This window comes from Molossus molossus, unplaced genomic scaffold, assembly GCF_014108415.1.
Source record: "Molossus molossus isolate mMolMol1 unplaced genomic scaffold, mMolMol1.p scaffold_m16_p_4, whole genome shotgun sequence".
Lineage (NCBI taxonomy): Eukaryota > Metazoa > Chordata > Mammalia > Chiroptera > Molossidae > Molossus > Molossus molossus.
The window spans coordinates 17,103,456-17,126,136 of record NW_023425377.1 but is presented as its reverse complement, the minus strand read 5'-3'; the positions used below and the strand labels follow the sequence as shown (position 1 = coordinate 17,126,136).

The 22,681-nt window shown below is 47.7% G+C and overlaps 1 protein-coding gene across 3 annotated transcripts in view; it reads left to right on the top strand.

Moving 5' to 3' along the window:
• Nucleotides 1–19,475, top strand: part of CYFIP2 (cytoplasmic FMR1 interacting protein 2) — a 115,785-nt gene extending 96,310 nt beyond the window's left edge. For 2 of the 3 annotated variants that reach the window (XM_036241187.1, XM_036241188.1), the window contains exons 27-31: nucleotides 6,072–6,144; nucleotides 6,607–6,701; nucleotides 12,562–12,800; nucleotides 14,329–14,476; nucleotides 16,567–16,945. In XM_036241187.1, the coding sequence (XP_036097080.1) occupies nucleotides 6,072–6,144; nucleotides 6,607–6,701; nucleotides 12,562–12,800; nucleotides 14,329–14,476; nucleotides 16,567–16,734 (723 nt within the window). In that variant the 3' untranslated portion in view covers nucleotides 16,735–16,945. Of the gene's footprint in view, nucleotides 1–6,071; nucleotides 6,145–6,606; nucleotides 6,702–12,561; nucleotides 12,801–14,328; nucleotides 14,477–16,566 lie in introns of all 3 variants that reach the window. The other variant, XM_036241189.1, reaches the window with a different exon arrangement.
• The last annotated feature ends 3,206 nt before the right edge of the window (nucleotides 19,476–22,681 follow it).

The window sequence follows — 22,681 nt, the reverse complement described above, 5'->3', positions numbered from 1 at the left end:
TCGTTGGCCTCTCATGTCAGATAAAACGCAGGTCCTGAGTATGGCCGGTCCCTCCGAGAAGTCTCTCTCTCAATCAGAAACACTGCTCTGATTCTCCAAAGAAGCACAGACTTCGGAACCCTGGGTGTGGGCTGGATTAGACAGCTCAGCCTGTGGACAGCTTGGTGGAGGACCTGAATGAATAAGGGCTCTCATCAGTTTAAAAAAACAAAACACTGTAAACTGGGGTGGGGGGGAGGCCTGGAAGACTCTCAGGGGGTGAAACTGGAATAAGTCTTTGTGGCATGGATAAGAGTGAGTGGAGAATTTGGTATGGGAGGCATTTATAGATATAAATTTGACCACATGAGTGGTCCAGTCGCTTACCTTGGAATCGCACTAACAGATCTTCCAAAATGTGCCGCCTGCAAAAAACTGTTTACACAAACTCAGCATAGGGGTTACCTTTGGGGGGACAGGGGTATCACTCATTGCCTGTTTCTTTGGCTAGCAGAGGACTCAAGACTCTTCATTCTTCAAACTGCGTATCCATGTCAAAATGTTTTTGAGTTTAAAGAATGGTAGTAACTATGACCAAAACGACCAAGGATGTGATCCTCTCAGATATGAGTGAACCCCAAAAGTTTCTCAGGTGCTGAGATTTTAAGTAATTTTCTCCTGTTTCTGTTTTTAATCATTTTACTTTTTTTTGTTTTTTTTTATCATATGTATGTAAAATGGGGGGGGGATTTCAAGCACCCCAGGGCTTTAGCTGCGTGGGGTGCTGCGGAAAAGCAATGGGTGTCAAAGTGAGGTGGCCCTGGGTCTCAGTGTCAGCCACACTGCTTCCTGGTGGCTGTGTGGACCTGGTTTGAGAACATCTCCTTCCTGTGAGCCTCCGTGTCCTCGCCTGCAGGATCGGATCAGAAGAGCTGCCTCTCAGGATGTTCTGAGGTGTGAGGCAGTAGGTACAGAGCCCTGGCACACCGTGCTCAGTAAATACTCGTGTCCTCTCGTTCCCTGGACAACGAGGCGATTATGTTGCTACCGACTCTCAGTTCTAGGGAAGGACCCTGGGAGACCATTCAATCCAGCCTCTTCATTGTGCTCCATTGAAATTGTTCTTAATTGCACCTGAAAACAAATCAAACAACATAGGTGACCTCATGATGGAAAACATCCTTCGTGGCTCCGCTGCACCTCTCCCCACCTGCATCCCGGTCGCTAGGCAACCGGTGCGCATCCTTTCTGTTTCAGGTCCTTCTAGTTATCTCCGAAACACTTAGTAATAGGCTGACCCCCGTTTCTTAACCAGCCACTTCGGACCCTCCTTATTGACTCCCTAGTTGGAAAGATGACTCCCTCATTTACATCTCTCCACACTCTTCCTTTCTATATAATTATACTACTTATAATTTCTGTTGTGTTCCCTTGTAAGCAGAGATAATACGCTTACATTATCCCTCTATTGCTTCTTTTAGTACATTATTTAGGATGCTGACTCATGTCCCTGGAAGGTGAGGGCATTAACACTCCTGATACTGCTCCCACCCCCCTCTTACCAGCGGTGCTTTTAATTTTATATCCTCACGGCTGTATTTTTGTAACATTTGTATTCCATCCTGTACCTGTGATTTATCAAGTGAAGCCTGAAATACAGAAAATGAAATAAAAACATATACTCTTTACATTAGGAAACCTATGCAAATGCTCCTTGCTGAACCGAGGGGCGTGCTGGGATTCCCTCCCTCTGATTCCAGCATCAAGACCCCAAAAGCTCCTTATTTTAGCATTAAGAAGAATTAGTTACTCCCAGAGGTTTTATTCAAGTTGATTTTTTAAAGTAACGTATGTTCGGTGTAGAAAACTGAGTAAATACAAGGAGGAAGGAAGAGAGGGATGGAAAATTTAAAATAAAACACTTGAAAATCTCAGTCCATGGAGTGCCTCTTAGCACTTCATTCAGAGAAATCGGTCACATCCGAGAGGAAACACTTCCTTAGTGCTGAGGGGAAACATCGAGGCCTGTGTAAGAACAGGAGCGGTTCTGCTCTAAGTCCCAATTCCTGTATATACCAGGCATTCAACTTTACTCCACACACTTACTGAGCCTGTGCCATCTATTAGGCACTGTGCTCACCACTGGGAAGAAACTGTGGTCAAAAGTGGACACTGTCTCTGCCTTCACGAAGGTTACGTTCCAGTGGGGGAGGTAGACATTAGTCGCACAGTGACGTGCAGGCATGGACACTACAGCTTGAGCTGCAGGGCTACAAAGGGACAGGAGTGGACTCTCTGAAGACACAAAACGAAGAGCCTGCCTGGTCAGCGAGGAGTGAGGTCAGGATGTCTTCCTGGAAGGAATGATTCTTGAGCTGAGATTTGAAAGAAGAGTGGGAATTAACTATGCCGAAGAGGGTGAGGGACGGAGATAGGGTGAAAATTCCGTGAGGGGTGCACAGGCGTTACATTCCAATAACAAAAAGCCACCCACTCTGCAGTAGAGAGCGCCGGGGGGACTTCACAGGCCAGTGGCTGGATGGGTTCCAGGGCAGAGTCGAAGGCCAAGTGTGGGTCCTTTAAGACTGGGATTGGACAGGAGGGAGGTCAGCCATTAGCATCAGTGCCCACAGCTTGTTTGGGGCCCTGACTCAGGCCTTTGTGTGTGCCAGCTGATCATTTATCATCACCACCGCCTCAGCAAACAAATGCCGAACCAACGCCTTCCACAAAAGGTGTTGCAGGGTATGCAGCCAGCTCCTTGTGCAAATGGCCACGCAGCTCATCCTCTGGGGGCTCCCCAGGGAGATGCGTTCCCACCTTTACTAGGAAACCACACCCTTCTCTTTCCTCGCCTTTGTTAACAAATGGCATCACCACGGGAACACACAGGAAGCATGCCAGCATGAAGCCCCCTCCCACCATCAAGAACCTTTGGAGTCCTGAAGTTTGCAGACTTGGCGAGGTGGTAGGGTGGGGGGTGGGGGGGCAACTGGAACACTCTTGCCTCCCCCAAAGAAATCTGAAGTGGAAGCTCATCGTGTAAAATGAGTAAATCAGCAACATCGACCTTGTAGAGGGCCTGAGCCTTCTTCCTCTTTTCCATCCCCTAAATGTCTCCCATGATCAGTTGTACCCACCTTAACAAAACAGAGAGCTGATAGTCTGTGCAATGGGCATCTTTTCTAGTAATGACATTTCCAGGAGCAACTGATATTTTGGAGGAAAACAAGAAAGATAAGAAAACTCAACAGTGGGGTTATGTGTACCAATCCTCTGCTTGGAATATTTCAGTAGTTCCTCATTGCCTTTCAAATAAAATCCAGGCCTCATACCATGCTGATGAGGCCCCACCTGGACAGGTCCCTCCCTACCATCAGGGCCTCAGACTGTACTATGATTCCTTGCATCACTATACTCTAATTTACTTTCTGCCCCAGGCCCTTTGCACTGGAATGATCTCACCTCATATCTGCATGGCTGGCTCCCTCACTTCATTCCGTTCATTATTTAAATGTCTTCCCCTCAAAGATTTTTCCTAACCACCTTCTCTCAAGTGGTCCCAGCCACTCTCTAGCTTATTACCCTGTTGTGTTTTATCACTATGTGAGATTTCCTAGTTTATTTACTTGTTTTTACCTGTCTCTGTGAGCTAGACTGTAAATTCCATGAGTGCAAAGATCTAGTCTAACTTGTTCAACACCATATCTTCAAAGCCTAGAACAGCGCCTGGTGCTCAATCCATATTTGTTGGATGAATGGATATAATAGCATTCTTGTATTTGAAAGATAGTCATGTGGATCAATACATTCATTTATTCATCTAAGAAACATAAAGAATAACAAATATTCATTCGCTTAATAAATAATTATTGAGAAACTATTATGTCCAAGGCACTGGGGATAAGGAGCAACATGTATAGAGGCAGCATCTCTGCCCTTAAGGAGATCACAGCACTGTGGTCGGCGCGGAGAGATGTGGAGAGAATCGAGAGACATGAGGACCAGCCGGTGGTGTTAGGCTCGGGCAGCTAAGGAGATGCTGGTGCCATTCTTTGAGCAAAGGAACCCAGGTGACAAGGGGAAAAGAAAGACCGTTTCAGGAATGTTGAGCTGTGGCCTGTCCAAGTGGAGAGGTCCCACAGGGAGCTGGACACCGAGTCTGGAGCTTGAGAGAGAAGTCTGGCTGGAAATAGGGTTGATGAATCAGAGGTGAAGCTTGCAGTGATGGGAGTAGGTGAAACGAGCAGGTGGAATAAACTGAGCAGAAAAAATAAATAAAGCGGGACCTTGGAGGAAACCAACATTTAAGGGGTGGATAGACGTCAAACCTGCCAAAAAGTCTAAAAAGGAGAAATGGCAACAATGGAAAGCTGCAGAGTGCGTTGTCATAGTAGCTGAGGAGGACAGGGCCTGGCCCACTGAGGTGTCATGGGAGGAGGGCAGGAAGGGATCCATTGAACTTGGGAGACTCTTCTCAGCGACCTTTGCCAGAGTCGTTGCCGTGGTGTGATATGTGTAGTTGGGCATGATATCGTTGCCGTGGTGTGATATGTGTAGTTGGGCATGATATCGTTGCCGTGGTGTGATATGTGTAGTTGGGCATGATATCGTTGCCGTGGTGTGATATGTGTAGTTGGGCATGATATCGTTGCCGTGGTGTGATATGTGTAGTTGGGCATGGTATCGTTGCCGTGGTGTGATATGTATAGTTGGGCTTGATATTTCTGTCTGCTGTGGAGCAAAGTAAAGACTGGGAAAAGAGAGAGGTAGAAAACTCTGTTAGATGCTCGGTCTTGAAAGGGAGAGAGAGAAGGGTGGCTGAAGGTACTGGCTAGAGAAACGCCGTCAGTGATACTCTAAAGAGCAGGGGAAGGGAGGTTGATTGCAAACTACTGAGAGGCAGCTGTGGCTTAGTACAAACTCTCACCGTTTGAGTGGTTCAGAGATGAACTGGGTTGCCTCCCGAACTACTGAGCTCTCGATTACTGGAGGTATCAAAAAATAGCCTGAATGTTATATTATTAAAGAATTTACTAAATCGGTATCTAGGCTTCTATCATAAGAAACTAGAAAAAGAAAAGCAAATTAAACCCAAAACAAGCAGAAGGAAGGACATAATAAAGACAAGAACAGAAATCAGTAACACTGAAAACAAAAACTACAGAGAAATCTGAGTGAAGCTAAAAGCTGATTCTTTGTAAAAAAAACCAGTGAAATGGATAAACCTCTAGCCAGACTGACCAAGGGGGAAAAAAAGAAGACACAAATTACCAGTTCCAGGAATGAAATAGGGGCATCCCTACAGATCCCACAGACACCAGAAGGCTGATAAAGGTGTACTATAAGCCACTCTGTGTCCATAAATTAAACTTAGATAAAAGGAGCATGTCCTTGAGACACACGAACCCCAAAACTCACTCAAAAAAATTGATAACCTGAATAGTCCTATATCTACTAAATAAATTTTATACCTAGTTTTAAAAAAAGAAAACTTCCAACAAAGAAAACTTTGGGTGCAGATGGTTTCACTTGTGAATTCTAACAAACACTGAGGAAAGAGTAATATCAATTCTACACACGCTCTTCCAAAAAATAAAAAAGGGGGGACCTCCTCCCAATTTGTGTTATGAGGTCAGAATCATCCTGGATTAGTGAATTGGGGGGTTGGCCCAAGTAGCTGCTTCGGACTCATAGGCCTCACAACCAACCAAACACAGTTGGGGCCCATCATCTCTGCTTGATCCCAATGCCACTCATTTGAATTCTCCAGCAAATTCCTTATAGCATTATAATAAAAATGTGTTGCACATTCACGTGCCAGGGACTTTGCTCTGAAATTTGCATTCTCTCAATTAGTCCTCACAGCTGCCCTGAAATAGGTACTGTTCACAGTCTTCATTTTGCAGATAAATAATTAGGCTCAGAGAGGTTAAGCAACTTGCCTAATATCCCACAGCTAGCAAGTAGAAGTGGCAGGAATTGAACCCAGGTCTGCCTGACTTCGGTGTTCAAAGTTTTAGGAATGAAAATTCTTCCTGGTTTAAAATGAAAATGTATTTTTCTTTCTCTCTCTCCCTCTCTGTTTGCAGTCACAGGAGGAAGTCTGTGATTTACTCCATGCTGCACCCTTCCAAAATATCTTACCGAGAGTCTACATCAAAGGTAAGAAACCGCTCACAGCGGCTAAATAGCCAACTGGGTTTTGAACTTCATGCTCACTTAGTCCCAATAAACCCACATCTGCAGTCAGAAAGGGAGAAGGTCGAAGCTTTGGGCAGCTGTTGAACGGTTACAGAATGGTAGAATTGGACATGATACTCCAGGCCTTGTTTCTTTGTCCTTCTGGAACATCCCTAGTCTCTTGCTTTCTAGCCCTGCTTTAAATCCATCAAGGGATGGGGAGCTCATCAGGAGATAGATGATTCCACTGTGGGACAGAGAAAATGGAATATTTTTCCTCGTAATGAGTCCTGATTACACTGGCCAGAACCAAGGAGACTAGTTCTATATGCCCCATCCAAGTTTTGGAATGCAAACACGTCACCAGGTCCTCTGAGAGTGTCCCTTCCCCACTTCTCACCGGTGTGACCTGAATCTTACTCTCTGCCCCTGCTCCGTTGACAGAGGGGGAGCGTCTGGAGGTCCGGATGAAACGCCTGGAGGCCAAGTATGCCCCGCTTCACCTGGTCCCTCTGATAGAGCGGCTGGGGACCCCCCAGGTATGATCCTTGTATCATCAACTGTGAGAACCGAAAGGGACTTTAGGGGGAGAGCATTTGGTCCAGTCCCCTCCTTTTACAGGTGGGCAAACTGAGGCCCAGAGAGAGGAAGGGAATGTGTAACCACAAAGCCCATGGTGGCGGGGCCAGTCTGACCCCAGGCCTGTGTTCTTCCTTCTGCACCCGGCATCCTCCATCCCGCCAAGAAGGACAAGTATCTGTGATGCCCCGTTAGGTGTCAAGAATGCTGCTGTTATCTCTCAGCATTACGGCCCCACACGCCGTGAGCTGGCGGTCAGGGCCGCATATCTTTGCTAGAAAAACCCTTACGGGAGCCCAGGTGGCCGCTGCCGCGTCGTTCAGTAAAGCAGAGACTGGAAACCACCTAAATGTCGATCGGCAGAGGGTGGACCAAACAAAAGGCGGTGAGGTCACTTGAAAACTGAGTGCTTATATATAATGATGGAAAGGAGAAATCAGATCGGGGTGCATCGGTGTGAGCAGATCCTAAACACAAGGTTAGGCGAACAGAGCAGGTCGCCCCACAGTTCGTGTAGTCTGAGGCCACAGGTATTTTTTTAAACACTCAAAAGAAACCATAGAAGTAAAACTTTTCTGCAAAAGTGATACACATCTAGTTCAAACCGGTGGCATCCTCTGAAGGTGAGGAGAGACAGAGATGGGGGGAATCACAGACGACTCACTTCCTCTGTGATGCTCTAACATTATCAAAGACGAACTCATGCGCGGATTCTGTAAGTGAAACTAATGTTTACAAACCAGTCCTACCAGTGGCTGCCAAGGTGGAGATGAGAGACAGGACCCCCTACCCTCAGAGAACTCTCAGACTATGCAAGGGGTCAGGAGGGAAAGAAAATGGGAAGAAAGAGAGACCACAAAAACCATGTGCCGTCTCCTTTCAAGTTGATTGAAACAATGTGCATCTTTGGGGGGTGGGAATGGAAATTCAGGAAGAAGAGAAACTGGGCACCACAGGGAGACAAGTCAAGGTGGCTGGTTTGGTTTGCCAGAGCTCACGGTGTAAAGGTTTCGGATCCCTTTGGATTCTCATTCCTGTGCTCTGCTGTCCTGTTGTCACAAAAGCTGGAGTCTGAAGCCCACATCTTCAGCAGAGAACAGCCCCTTCCCTGGAAAAACATAGCAGGTATTTGGGGCAAATTGCAGAGCCCGATCTGCCCGGGTGTCACCCTGATGAGCCAGACCCCGGCATGGCACCCACCTCCTCCTCCGGAAAGCATGACGCTCAGTGAGCAGGGTGCTTGGAGCCACCCCGCAGAGAACTCAGACACCGTGGAGGGCACACGTTCTCTATCTGGCCTCAGGGGCTGACCAGAGATCCTCCGAAGATTTCCTTTTAGGGAGAAATCCCCCACGCCAGCAGCATATCAGTGAGTCTGCCCCACGTCATCCGGCAGGAATCTGGCCCCTCGCACCCAGGCCGTGGCATGTGTTTCCACTTAGAAGGCTGGATTCCTTCGCTGTTCTGGTGAACACCATTTCCTGGGGACCGATAGAAATCTCAAGTTGTCAGATGCTGAGTATTTAATAAACAAAAGCCTAGCCAGTCTGCGGGAGAGGAAATGCTAGCTTTATAAATCTGCCGGCCCTCAAGGAATAGTCCAAAACTTTGGTCATCCTGTAGACCAAAGAAAAGTTAACCAAGTATTAACTTCTGGGCTAGCTGGGGGCTCACCTAACACAGGGTGGGGCAAAACTAGCTTTACAGTTGTGAGTAGGCGAAGCACAATGTGTTCTTGTATTATTAGTTATTAATCATTGTAGTATTTTCCATACAAGCAACTGTAAACTACTTTCGCCCCACCCTGTGACAGGGCAATTCGGCTACATATTTGAAGTCGGGGGGTTTTAACCTATTGCATTGTTTGCATTTGTTTCTGGGACAAATTTAGGTGACCTGACTTGTTGCCCAGGGCTACCATGGAAAGAACACTTGGAGGGGGTCCTTGTCCTTGCTTCACCCCTGAATTGTCACATAGCCTAATGCTAGACTATCTCAGTCTTTGTTTTCCCATCTATGAAATGGGCTAAAAGCTGTGTTGTCTTCTTAGCTGAGCTGCCTTATATGACCATTATGATGGACAAATATGTAAAAGACTTCTAAACACACAAAGAATTACATATTTTTTAACTTTTTTTCTTTATTGATTTTAGAAAGAGATGAAGGGAGAGGTAGAGAGAAAGAGAAACATCTATGAGAGAGAACATCAATTGGCTGCCTCCTATAGGCCCCCCACTGGGGATCGGGCCCACAACCTGGGCATGTGCCCTGACTGGGAATCGAACCTGGTGACCTCCTGGTGCATGGGTCGACACTCCACCACTGAGCCACACCGGCTGGGCCAAAGAATTATATTAAAGGAGTATTGAGATCTTTCTCTTCCAAAGGTCATTAGATGTAATCAGTTCTCCGTGTAGAACTGTATCTCCACACGGTTTCACACATGCTGTTTCTGTTCCCCTGTTAATTCAGAAAAGAATGGCAGAAAGTGCCCTGGCCGGTTTGCTAAGTGGTTAGAGCATCGGCCTGCGGTCCAGAGAGACCCGGGTTCGGTTCCCGCGAAGGGCATGTACCTCGGTTGCAGTTTGTCCCCGGCCCTGGTTGGTCGTGCGGGTGGCAGCCACTCGATGTGTTCCTTTCACGTCGATGTTTCTCTCTCTTTCTCTCTCTCCCACTCTATCTGAACAAAAAAATGGAAAAATGTCCTCAGGTGAGGATAAAAAAAATAAAATAAAATAAAAAAGAATGGCAGAAAGTGAGAGAGAAAAATCCCCCACTGAGTGGAATAGAAAAGAAATTAATAAAAATTACATTCAACACAATATATATCATATATTATATCATACCAAAAGAAAAAGAGCACGTGAAAGAAAGCTAACAACATAAAAAATACCAATTCTAACAAACATCAGAGAACGTATTCAGCCTGACCGGTCATCAGTGAATGTAAATTAAAAGAACAGCCCTGGCCAGTTTGGCTCAGCGGTTGAGCGTCGGCCTGCGGGCCAGAGATTCCCGGGTTCGGTTCCTGCTAGGGGCACGTACCTCAAAAAAAAAACAGGGTGCTCCCGCTTTCCTCTCGCAGGCTGGCGGAGCGCTTCTCTTACATGACCGTGCGGGGGGCCACGGAGCAGACTCCACACAGCGGCTCCTGAGACCGGCCTGCTACCATGTAGCAAACACCTTTAAAATAGTTATACTCCTCAACTGAGTGGTTCCACTTCTAGCATTTATCCTAAGAAAATAACTAGAGTTAAGCTCAAAAAGTGTTCTGTGTATGACTGGTTGTTTAGGAATTGTCTGTAATAGTGAAAATTTGTAAACAATTTAAAATAACCAGCGAGAGGAGAGGACCAAATAAACGATGGTGTGTCAATGGCTGTTTTATGCATAAAAAATCATGTGACTCAAAATATTGAAGCAAATGGTTTTTTGGAGGAAGAAAAGCAATATAGATAGTATGATCCAAATTGTGTTAAATATGGATGTCTACACACACACACACACACAAACAAACTAATTTTACAACCGTGTTTTAAGACATTTCATCTCTGGGTAGTGGGGTTTATGGGAAATTTTTATTTTCTTACAACGTTTTAAATTTTTTTTCTGGCTTTTACCCAGTGACCAAGTATTACTTGTGCAGTTCACAGGAAAAGTTCTAAGGGTAAACACTTTTTCAAGGAAAGGAACAAAGTCCCTAACCACCTTCCATCAAGGCCCCTTTGGTTGGCTATAGTCGGTTGGGGGTGGGGTGGTCAGCAGAATTCAGTCTGCGTGCAGATTTATAAACTCCCCTCGAATTTTTATTTATTTATTTTTTATTTTTTTATCCTCACCTGAGGACATTTTTGTTTGTTTGTTTTTTTGTTCAGATAGAGTAGGAGAGAGAGAGAGAAACATCGACGTGAAAGGGACACATCGAGTGGTTGCCACCCACACGACCCAACCAGGGCCGGGGACAAACTGCAACCGAGGTACGTGCCCTTAGCGGGAACCGAACCCGGGTCTCTCTGGACCACAGGCCGACGCTCTAACCGCTGAGCCAAACCGGCCAGGGCTCCCCTCAAATTTTTTAATTCCCCCCCAATTGTCAGGCCCCGAGGATTGATCCAGACTAACTAAATGCCCGGGAGACTAATTAGTAACTCAGAACTCTCCCTATTAACTTACGAAGGAGGAGATTCATGGCTCAAGGACCGAGATAGAGCCTTTGTTTATTGACAGCATCTTCATGTTCCAGGCACACTCCCCTCTCAGCTGGAGAGCCACACACCAGCCCGGCAGAACGTTGCCCGGGGAGAACAGAATCAAGCCCCAGGTTCATGATTCTGTAAGAGCTCTTCCTGGTTACCCATGGCAACTGCAGTGGCCCCTTCTCTGCTCAGGAGCTATCTTTCCCTGCCCACGGAATCACGCCGAGTCCCCTTGACGCAGGGTTCCCTCTCCTTGTTTAAAACGCCTGTTGTGAAACGCTTCTTCCCCAATTCGCGCTTTTCTTTCCCGAGATTTCTTCCAGCCTATGGTTGTCATGACAACCGCACTCATGGCCCATAATATCCTAACAGGCTCCAGCAGTGGTGTTTCCTGATTTAGTTATTCCCCTCCACAGATTAATGGAGAGGTTGTCCTCTTTCTGGGGGTTCCAGGGTGAGAGCTTGCATCGGGAAATCAGGCAGGCGCCTCACCAGGCTCCTGGGAAAATGAGCTTTCTAGGGAACCACCCTCTGGGGAGCCAATCCTAGGAGGGCCTGGTGCACCTCTTGTTCTTAGAAGCCACCCTCCTTAGCTTTGTCTCTAGATTTGGAGACTTTGCTTTGACCTTAGAGTCTAATGTCTATCTGTCTCACTTTGCACATGGCTTTTGAGACCTCTGCCACTAGGTATTTTTAATCATCACGCAGACAGTAATGTGTTTTGATGTGTTTGTCTAGCCAGCTGATGATCAGAGATGCAATAACCAGACGCCAGATAAGAAGCCAGTTTACGTTATTAACAGGGATAATTTACAATAGTCAGAGGACTTCCAACTGGAGGAAATAATCCTATGAATTCAGTGGCACATTTTAAGAGTAACATATGCTTATTGTAACATTCAGCTCTACAGAAATATTTAAAGTGAAAATCTCACCCACTTCTCTAAGCCCATCTGCTCCCACACTGCTGTTAATTCTTCTGAAATATTTTTACACACACCCCACACATAGTTGTGTGTGTCTGTCTGTGGGTGTGTGTGTTATTGATGCCTTCCGATGGGATTAGAGTCTACGTCCTTTTCTGCAACTTGCTCCATTCACTTCCCAGTTTAACCCACAGGTCTACCCGGATTCAGACCCTCTCTGTACCGCTCTCTGGCTGCCTCCCTGAACTTCAGTTGCTTCCTCTGTAAAATGGGGGTAATAATGGCACATACTTCACAGGGTTGGTATAGGGAATAAATGGAGTCAGTATCTGTCAAGTGCTTAGAACAGGGCCCGGTATGTCACATACTCGTATGAGCTAGTAGTCGCATACTAGCAGGTAGTAGCAAACCCTTTGTAGAATCATCTCTGTCTTTTCAGTGTCCACCTAGCATTTCATTCATTACATGGCTATAGCGAAATTCGTTAAAACTGTTCTTCTATCGATGGCTCCTAGACTTTACTTACCTCCCTGCTGTTGCCCTCAGGTTTCTAAAGTTAGTGCCCTGCTCTGGGTGAGAGAGCCGTTGTGGTGAACGAATTCCAGGTGTAGCCAGCTCCAGGGTTTGGGACTCTGCTGAGAGGTGGGAGACGGAGCCTGAGATGTAGACAGAAGGTTTACATAATCTTCTGTTCCCAGCAAATTGCCATCGCTCGGGAGGGCGACCTGCTGACCAAGGAACGACTGTGCTGTGGCCTGTCCATGTTCGAGGTCATCCTGACCCGCATCCGGAGCTACCTGCAGGACCCCATCTGGCGGGGCCCGCCGCCCACCAACGGCGTCATGCACGTCGACGAGTGCGTGGAGTTCCACCGGCTGTGGAGTGCCATGCAGTTCGTCTACTGCATCCCCGTGGGGACCAACGAGTTCACCGCGGAGTGAGTATCCCCAGGGATGGCAGAGTCACCTCCCACCTGCCGGTCCCCCCAAGAGGCATCAGCTGCCAGAGCCAGACAGAAAAGTGGTGGGCAGGGCAAGCTGGCCAAAGGCTATTTATTGAGCACATACTATGTGCCGGTCACTGTGTGACATGCTGGACCTACACCAATACTGAGCAAACGAGACGGTTCCTGCTTGGCGGGGCTTGCGGGGTCTGTGGAGAGACGTAAAGCGCAGGGAATGAAGCAGCTTCACAGTGAAGGCAGGAAGGGTGGCAGACGCCGGAGGAGAGGGAGAAGCGGGTTATCAGAATCTAACTGGTAGACTGGCACCGAGCCTGGAACATCGCTGGGGTTCCCATCTCAGCGGGGAGAAGGGCCGTTCCGGGAACGGCAACAAGCGGCTGGAGGCCGAGATGAAGCCTGTGCGGCGAGTGTGTCCATGGGGACCTCGGACCTCTCGGGCCTCGTCTTTCCGAGGCTGGAGCTGGGCTGATTGAATGGGCAGGAGGGAGTCCTGCTGGGGGGTTGGCACGAAGAACCTCACTGCCTCCTCACCCCCCACAAAACTGCAGGGTTCCTAGAACGGAGAAGGGCTTCCCTGACAGAGGTCGGGCCCTGCCTTCTCGTGGTATCCTGGCTCTTGAGGCCTCCCGCCCGAACAATGAAGGCCTGTAAGAGTAGCCCAATCCTGTCCCCAGAGCAGACAAAGCAGAGCCCAGTTCTTCCTCCACTCACCCCGCTGCACACAGGGAGGGGGGTGAAGAGAGCAGAAAGGCCTGCCCTCAGGGAGCCAAGAGCTCAGGAGCAGAAGCACACAGGCCTGAGCAGGCTTCCCCGAGGCAGGGGGGTGGGGCCTGGGGGGGGAGCTGTTTCCAGGGCAGCTGCTGGGCCTGCACTTTGAGCCGCAGCAGCGCAACGGGCCAGCGGAAAACCTGCCTGGGTTGGGCTGCTTGAGGACAAGACAGACGGCAGAGAGATGACCCCGCAGCCTCCCAGATCGCCCGAGTTGCCCTTGAGAGGGGGCGTGCAGGTTGAGCTTTCCCAGACCCAAGAGGACTTGCAGCCCCTCCCCCCACACACCAGCGGCATCTGCTCCTGGGCCCGCCCTGCCCTCCCAGGCTGCACTGGCCTGTTGGTCCTGGACTGAAAAGGCCCTTCTCCTCACAGATGTCCCCTGACTCCTCTATGGGGCCCACACAGATTCTTCTTTGACTTGCTTAAAATAATCAGCCACATAATTCTCAAAGATAGGTTGGGTTTTCTTCTTGCAAATTTGCCGTCTTCAAAGGTGATTTTTCTTACATCAGTGGGGCAACAGATTGACACCTCCTTGTGGTTAGAAGGACTTATAATATAACCACAGTCCCTGGAACAAACAAATCTACAGCTTGATTATACCCATTTCACAGATGAAGGAATTGTCCCAGAGACCGGCTGCTCACGAGCAGTGCTCCTGGTCCAAGAGGAGGCTCCTCCCCTTCCCTCCCTGCCTCTCACTCCAGCTGCTTCCTCTCCTTGCTTCCAGGCAGTGTTTTGGTGATGGTTTGAACTGGGCCGGCTGCTCCATCATCGTCCTGCTGGGCCAGCAGCGTCGCTTCGACCTATTCGACTTCTGTTACCACCTGCTGAAAGTACAGAGGCAGGACGGGAAGGATGAAATCATTAAGAATGTGGTAAGCAGCTGGGGCCTGGGAGACGGGGCCCCGCCTGACAAGCAGGCTTTAATCTGAAAAGGAGGGGGAGCTGCTTATGGAGCCAACTCCCCACACTGCAGGGAGGTACAGAGACACTCAGCGGAGGGGACCTCCTCTTAGAAAGCCATGAATCACTTGCTCATAACCCGCTGGGATGAATCAGGTCACCCTGCAGGGCAGGGCCAGGCTCCAAACCAGAAATACACCTTTTCTGTGCCTGCCAGTCTGCTGGCGCCAGTTGCTCATCTGCACAGACTTTCACTGAGCATGAGAGCTGAGCAGGCTCGGGGAGGGGACGCGCCGTCGGGGGTAAGTAAGGCTGCTGTGCGAGCACCCCGAGGGCTGTCTAAGCCAGGCGGGTCGGGGGTGCCAGAGACTTCTCTTGGAGGCGATGCTTGGACCACATCCAGGACGATCGGCACCAAACAGCCAGGCGGAAAGTGGAGACAGCTAGAGCCAAGACACAGGCATGAAGGGTGTGGGGTGTTTTTTGTTTTGTTTTTGTCTTCGTTTTTCATTGTGGGAGAATATATACAACATAAAATTTACCATTTGAACCATTTTAAGTGGACAGTTGCACCATTTTTAGGTTTCAGGGCATGCATTAAGTACACTCACACTGTTGAACAGCCATCACCTCTGTCTTCAGGACTTTTTCATCTCCCGAAGCTGACACTCTGCCCACGAAACACAACTCCTCATTCCCCACCCCCAGCCCCTGGCATCCACCCTTCCACGTCCTCTCTCTGAATCTCACTGCTCTAGGGAATTCACAGGGGTGAAACCTCACTTCGCATGATGTGTTCAAAGTTCAACAGGTTGGAGCACGTTTCAGAATCTCCTTCCTTTTTAAGGCTGAGTATGCCACATTTTGTTTATCGCTTCATCCGTTGATAAACATTTAAATTGCGTCCACTTTGAGGCTGTTGTGCAAAATGCCCCTGTGATCATGAGTGTACAAATATCTGTACAAACCCCTGCTTTCTTTTATTTGGGGTATATACCAGAAGTGGAATTGCTGAATTCTGCAGGACTTCTATTTTTAATTTCTGAAGGACCACCATACTGTTTTCCGTAGATGACAAGGGTCCCAGTGTCCTCGCATCCTCGCCAGCATTTGTTATTTTCTGAGGTTTATGGTAATAGCCATCCTAATGAGTGAGCTGGTATCTCATTGTGGCTTTGAGTCTCATTTCCTTAATGATTAGTGACGTTCGTATCTTTTTATGCACTTGTTGGCTATTTGCTTCTCTTCTTTGGAGAGTCTATTCCAGTCTTTTGTTCACTTTTTAGTTGGGTTGTTTTTTGTTGTTATTAAATTGTAAGAGTTCTTTATGTATTCTGGATATTAATCCTTTATCAGGTGTAGGATTTACAAGTATTTTCTCCCATGGCTTGGATTGACCCTTCACACTGTGGATACTGTCCTTTGATGCAGATAGGTTTTTCGTTTAAATGAGGTCCAATTTATTTTTTTCTTTTATTACCTGTGCTTTTGGTGTCACAGCAAAGAAATCACCAAATCCAATGTCATGAAGCTTTCACTCTTTGTTATCTTTTAAGACTTTTAGAGTTTTAGCTCTTATATTTAGGCCTTCGATCCACTTTGAGCTAATTATTTGTATAGGGTGTAAAGTAAGGAGCCAACTTCATTGTTTTGTGCGTGGGTTTCCAGTTTTCCCAGCACCACCTGTTGAAAAGACCACCCTTTCTCCATTGAATGTTCTTGGCACCCTTGTTGGAAATCATCTGAACATATATGGAAGAGTTTATTTCTAGGCTATTTCATTGGTCTGTATGTCTGTCTTCATGCCAGTGCCACATTATTTTGATTGCTGTAGCTTTGTAGTATGTTTTGAAACTCAAAAAATTGCTGTAATACGTTTTATGGCCAAGTTAACATTTGATTACTAAGCTCGGAGAACCCATAGAAGGCCTGTAAGAGAGTGCCATGATCATTGAGGCAGCAGGACCCTAGACCCCAACCTCGCTGAATTTTTCTCTTGCTTGCCCTTTATTTCTCTGTCCCTTCCTCCCACCCCTAACCTCAATGGCCCTGTCCTTTGCAGCCCCTGAAGAAAATGGCCGACAGGATCAGAAAGTACCAGATCTTGAACAATGAGGTTTTTGCCATCCTGAACAAGTACATGAAGTCCGTGGAGACAGACAGTTCCACTGTGGAGCATGTGCGCTGCTTCCAGCCACCCATCCACCAGTCCCTGGCCACCACCTGCTAGAGGAAGGTCCTGCACACCCTCAACCTGGAGAAGACAAAGCAGCAAGAGAGAGAATGCCATGGCCAGCCCTGCAACAGGGTCTAACTGGACAGCGCGTGGAGTGCACCTGGAAGCCAATAAGAACTTCCCCAAACACATCTCCCAAGGGCTGGGCCTGTGCATGATCTCCCATGACGTCTTCCTGGTGGTTTTGCCCTACTATAAATGAAAACAAAATAACAGGACAGTATGTGCTTCTTTTCTCCCCCTCAGCTGTGTTAAGAGCCCTAGCTTCACCCTTTGTCCATCTCACGGCCCTACCCCACATCAGTGGTTGCTTCCCAAGACCTCCTCCCAGGTGGTGACCTTCTACCTGGTGCCCACATGTGACCTCAGAGCTGAAGTCTCAGAACTGGAGAAAAGAATATGACCATGGCCAGAGAAATCGGCCTCACCTGGTGGTCATGCCTCCTCTTCCTGGCTTCTTCACCTCCTCTGGCTTTCTACCCCCATTTTTCCAGGTGGCATCTCCTCCTGCTTTGGATACCAGGGACCCTACTGCCAAGAGTACTCCTGGACTAGGCTCTGAGAGCCATGGCGAACAGAGGACAAGGTTCCTGGTGTCAGCACCATGGCAGACGGTGTTAGCTCGGGCCTTCCAGGGACTCCAGACCCCATCCTAACTCTCCTCTTGGGGCTCTGCTAGAACTCAGACGTGTGTTCCCAACCGTATCCCACTGCGCAGAGCGGAGGTAGGAGGATGCTTAGTCCCAATGTGCGGAAGAGGCATTATGAACACCGCCAAGAACTCCATAGCCCGAAACAGAAAGCTGTTAGAATATGTCATCAGCTTGATGCGAGATGGTCCCTTTATTCATTGAGCAGGTGCTTAATGATCATCAAGCCGCACAGGACGATGAACACTAGGACTGCAGCGTGGAACAAGTCAGGTGTGCCCTGCCCACAACGTTAGCCAGCGAGCAAATTAGGGACCACTTCTTTGCACAGACTCTCATCTAGGAAAACTCCCACGAGAAAGAAAATATTAAGGGGCTATTTTAATAGAAGCCAGAAACATATTGGGGTCAAGGAAGTGAGGAGTTCAAATAAAACCTGTCAATGAGTTTTTAATACCAAGGTAAACCCACAAAAAGGAGTCATTTTAGTGAATCAGGACTTGCATTGTCCTAGAAACAGATTCCAGAGACATTTTATCTTTTGCTCCCAACTTCCTTAATGTTCCTTAACTTGGGTTTTGAGGTTTGGGGCATATCTCAGAGGAGCAAAACTACTTCTGTTTCCCATACTGATCCAAAATTCCGAGCAGAATATCCCCCCAAGCCTGGGGAGACTGGGAAGAGGGAAGCCTTTGGAAGTGAATGTCTCAGTACAGTGCACACCATCTTCAAAGATGATCTGTGCCCTGAGCTTATAAGAAAATATAAAGTGAGACATTTGATGTCCCGCCCCCCAGCCCAGGGAGGAAAAGAAAAGAGAAAAAATAGAACAGTAATGATCCCCTCCCGCAGGGCGGATGGATGGGAATAGTTACCATTAATCAGATGGCCCATTTTAATCCCAGGGAAGAGCAAAGAAGTCCATAGCAAGAGGTTTGTGTGATACACTGATGCTCACCAGGGAGGAGGGTGCTGGGGGTCTCCAAGTGTGGTCCAAAGACCTCCGACGTCGGGGCCTGCTCAGATAACCACACTTGATGCCGACTCCTGGGCCCCGCCTCATACACACTAATTTTGCGTCTCTGGGAGTAAGGTAGAGAGATCTTTCCACAACCTCTCTGAGTTCTGATGCATGTGAAAGTCCAAGGACCGCCGCTGCAGGGTCCTCTCCACTGTTGACCTTGGCCTCTGAGCCCCCTCTGGGCCATGAACATCAGTCTTCGTAGGGAAGGAAAGTGGTTCAAGGTGGAAGCTCGCAGACCTTCCTGTCTGGAGGTGCTGCTTCCTATTCCGATTTCTTATTTTTTCCTCTTGATGACCATAGATTGTCCCAAAGGCAAGAGGGGAAGGTTACAACCCATGGTTGAACAACACAGAACACGCCTTCGAAACCCACATAAAAGCTCTGAGTCCCAGAGCCTTTGGATCCTCCAGTCCTGTCTGGGAACAGTATTCCTTCTGACAGAGGACCAGACCTTCAGTCCTAGCGAGCATTCCAGATCCTTGACTGTTGCTTTTGTGGAGATTTGGATCATCCATCTGATGAGATTGCAATTTCAACAACCCACCCTTCGGGCCCTGCATTCATAAATCTGAATTTGACCCTCTGGGCAAAATCCCATTATCTTCAAGAGATTCAATCCCAGTAAATTGAGGTCTTCACCTTCAGGAGAGACATTTCATTTCCCCAGCTTGCCAGCAGCTTTTATTTATGAGCATTGAACAGATTTAAAATTCTTTCCTTCTTGATATTACATCCCCACCCTTTTGATTTTTTTCTGTGTGTCTAAGAACCGGGAAAAAAAAAAAAAACAACTTAGGTTTTAAAAAGTTAAAAAACAACAATAACCATCTGTTTCAGAAACTGTCAAATGTACCATATTTGTATTAAGAGTTGTTGGGGACTTTTGTACAATGAATTTACATTTATTTATGGTGACTTCTAGTTACGCTTGTGATCAAATAATGATGTTAAATTCTTAAATCATATTTGCTATGCAGCTGAAGATGATATTTTGCTTTGTACTTTGGAGTACCTGTGTTGAGTTGATAAACATTTCCATCTCCATTAAAATTGCTTCCAAACTGGTGAAAGCAGCGTCTGGGTCGTGACTCCGGGTCATTTTCCGGTCCTCGTCACCCTGTGGAAGGCCACATTAAAGTGGATGACTTAAGACGACAACCCGAACGGAATGGAAGAAGATAAGGAGCCAGCAGGTCAGGGTGCCCCAAACTCATGGCTTGTTTTGCTTTCTTACTACGAAATTGCCTCTTTGTGAATTAACTTGTACTGGGAAAGATGTAGGAGCTATTTCCTGCCCTTAGGGATGTCATAGTTGCACTGCGTGTAACTGACACCCTAGATCACTAGTTTTAAGAGGGAGAATGGGAACTAATATACAATGAGGCCCGATGTGTGCGGGCACCAAGCACAGTCACTTTGTGTGCTATATCCACTACGACAGAGAGGCGGTACTGTGTTTCCATTTTCACAGTTACTAGGTGAAGACAGAGGGAGAAGATGAACATTTAGACACCATAGAGATCTTAACTGTTCTCACTACACCAAAAAAACAAAAAAGGTAACCGTGAGGTGATGGATGAGTTACTAACTTGATTGCGGTGATCATTTTGCAATGCGTATGTATAGCAAAACATTACACTGAACATCTTAAATACATACAATTTTTATTTGTCAATTATACCTCCATAAAGCTGGGGAAGGCTGGGATCTTGATGATAAGAACAGAAGAATGCTGCTGAAACAAAAGCAAGAAAAAGTAAATTTACAGACTAAAATACATATAGATTTATGAATTACAGATGCCTTTATTTTATCCGTTCAGACATCGCTGGCTCAGCAACGGAACACCCAGAAATATGCAACGATAATTATAGTCAGTCATCTTTGGTATTTTTGCCAACTTGCAGTCATATAAAACACATGACATTACATACACTTTATTTTGTGTTATAAATGTACATTTTGTCATCAGGAAGACAGAGCATATTTTATAACAGTTTAACAGCGTGATTTAGAACTTGGGGTTATTTAGAGACATATGGTATGTGGTACTTTTGCCCCAGACCTGCAGACGGGGGAGGGGCTGGCTCGGATCCTGCCATCAGGTCCCCCTAAAGAGAATCAAGCTGGAGGTAGAAAGAAACAAAGACACATTTGCTTCCCTCTGGGAGAGGAGGAGAGTAACCAGCCCCCAAAGGCCGTCCCGCTGCCCCATCTGGTTTGATTTACTCTGATTTCCTCAGCCTGCGCCCCCTTCTCAGCCTGTTCCCAGCCGTTCCCAGATGCTGCTTCGTCTGGCTGGCCGAGCTTCCGGCAGAATGGGGAAAGCAAGGGTTTCCCTGGGAAAATATGCTGCGAGATGCTATCGGAGCTAAAAATATGTGGCCCCTAAGCTCCACCCTCATTAGAATACAACCCAGGGATTTCTGCCTTCTGGAGTTGCAGACCAACAGGAAGAAAGGAAATCAACGGACCCCTGGTCGGGGCTGAAACACTGCCTGGCATGGAACCCAGCCCTGAGCTGGAGAAGGCTCACTGGACTCATTGGTGGCTGCAATGGGCAAGGGGCTAACTTTTGGCAGGACAGCCAGGGGCAGCCTGGGGACAGCCCATCCACACTACTACATCTACTCATCTAATTTACTTCTCCTGTTGTCAGTATCCCCATTTTGCACTTGAGGACCCAAGCATACAGTGCAATATACAGATCTTGTATCATAGAAATCTACCCCTGAAACCTACATGATCCTGTTAACCAATGTCACCCCAGTAAATTTTTTTTTTAATCCTCATCCAAGGATATTGTTCCATTTTTGTTCCGATAGGGAGGGAGAGAGAGAAACATCAACTTGAGAGGGACACATCGACCAGTTGCCTCCCGCACAACTCCAATCAGGGCCAGGGACAAACCTCATGAGTATGTGCCCTTGACCAGAATCGAACCCTCGACTCATTGGTCCTCAGGCCGACACTGACTGCTGAGGCAAACTGGCCAGGGCCACCCCAATAAATTTAATTTTAAAAAATACAGGATAGCCCTGGCTGGTTTGGCTCAGCAGTTAGAGCGTTGGCCTGCAATCCAAAGAGACCCGGGTTCGGTTCCTGCTAAGGGCATGTATCTTTTTTTCTTTTAATCCTCACCCGAGGACATTTTTCCATATTTTTTTCAGATAGAGTAGGAGGGAGAGAGAGAGAGAAGCATCGATGTGAAAGGTACACATCGAGTGGTTGCCACCCGCACGACCAACCAGGGCTGGGGACAAACTGCAACCGAGGTACGTGCCCTTAGCGGGAACCGAACCCAGGTCTCTCTGGACCGCAGGCCAATGCTCTAACCACTGAGCCAAACTGACCAGGGCAAGGGCATGTGTCTTGGTTGCAGTTTGTCCCCAGCCCTGGTTGGGTTGTGCGGGTGGCAACCACTCGATGTGTCCCTTTCACATCGATGTTTCTCTCTCTCTCTCTCTTCCTTTCTTTCCCTCCCACTCTATCTGAACAGAAAATGGAAAAATGTCCTTGGGTGAGGATAAAAAATACAGGATAAACAATCATACCACAGGCCTTTTTCAGTTCATCCTAGGACCCCAGGAGCCCCCTTGTCCCCACACACTCGCACCTACGCCTGCCCGCAGGGAATGCTTCCCCACCCCACCGCACCCCCCCCCCCCCGTCCACAGATGAGCCTCCCATCTTCCTTCAAGTCTCACTTAAAACGCCCCTCCTCCTGAAGCCTAGGTCTCGATTATTCTGTGAAATACTCTCCACTCATTCTGTCCTTGACCTTCTTGCCGTCATCAGAATTATAATTCAACATTGTGTGACCATTTAATGGACATGGCCATGAGTACAGGGATTGCATCCGTCCATCTTGCCATCGTAGCACCTGTGCCTGTCACAGGAGGTGGCTGGAGAAGGGACAGGGGCAAATGCAAGAAAGAAGCAGAGGAAGGGATGGGCTCGAGGGTTGAGGAACAGCGTGGAGGCGGAGCCTGCTGGGAACAGTCCGTGGCAGTGGTCTCTCTCTCCTGGGAGCCTCCCCAGCCAAGAATGGGGGCAAAAGCTACTAACGGGTTAAAAGCTGGCTGCTGAAAACCCAGCTCTGCCCAGAACTAGCAAGTTCTCAATCTCTCTGAACATCAGGATCCTTACTGATAAGAAGAGTCCACAGCAGTATTACCACTTCTCAGGTTCCTGCAAGGGTCAGATGGTAGCATGCACGAACCACCTCAGTGCTGTGCCTGGCACACTCTCTGTGCTCCCCAGGGGG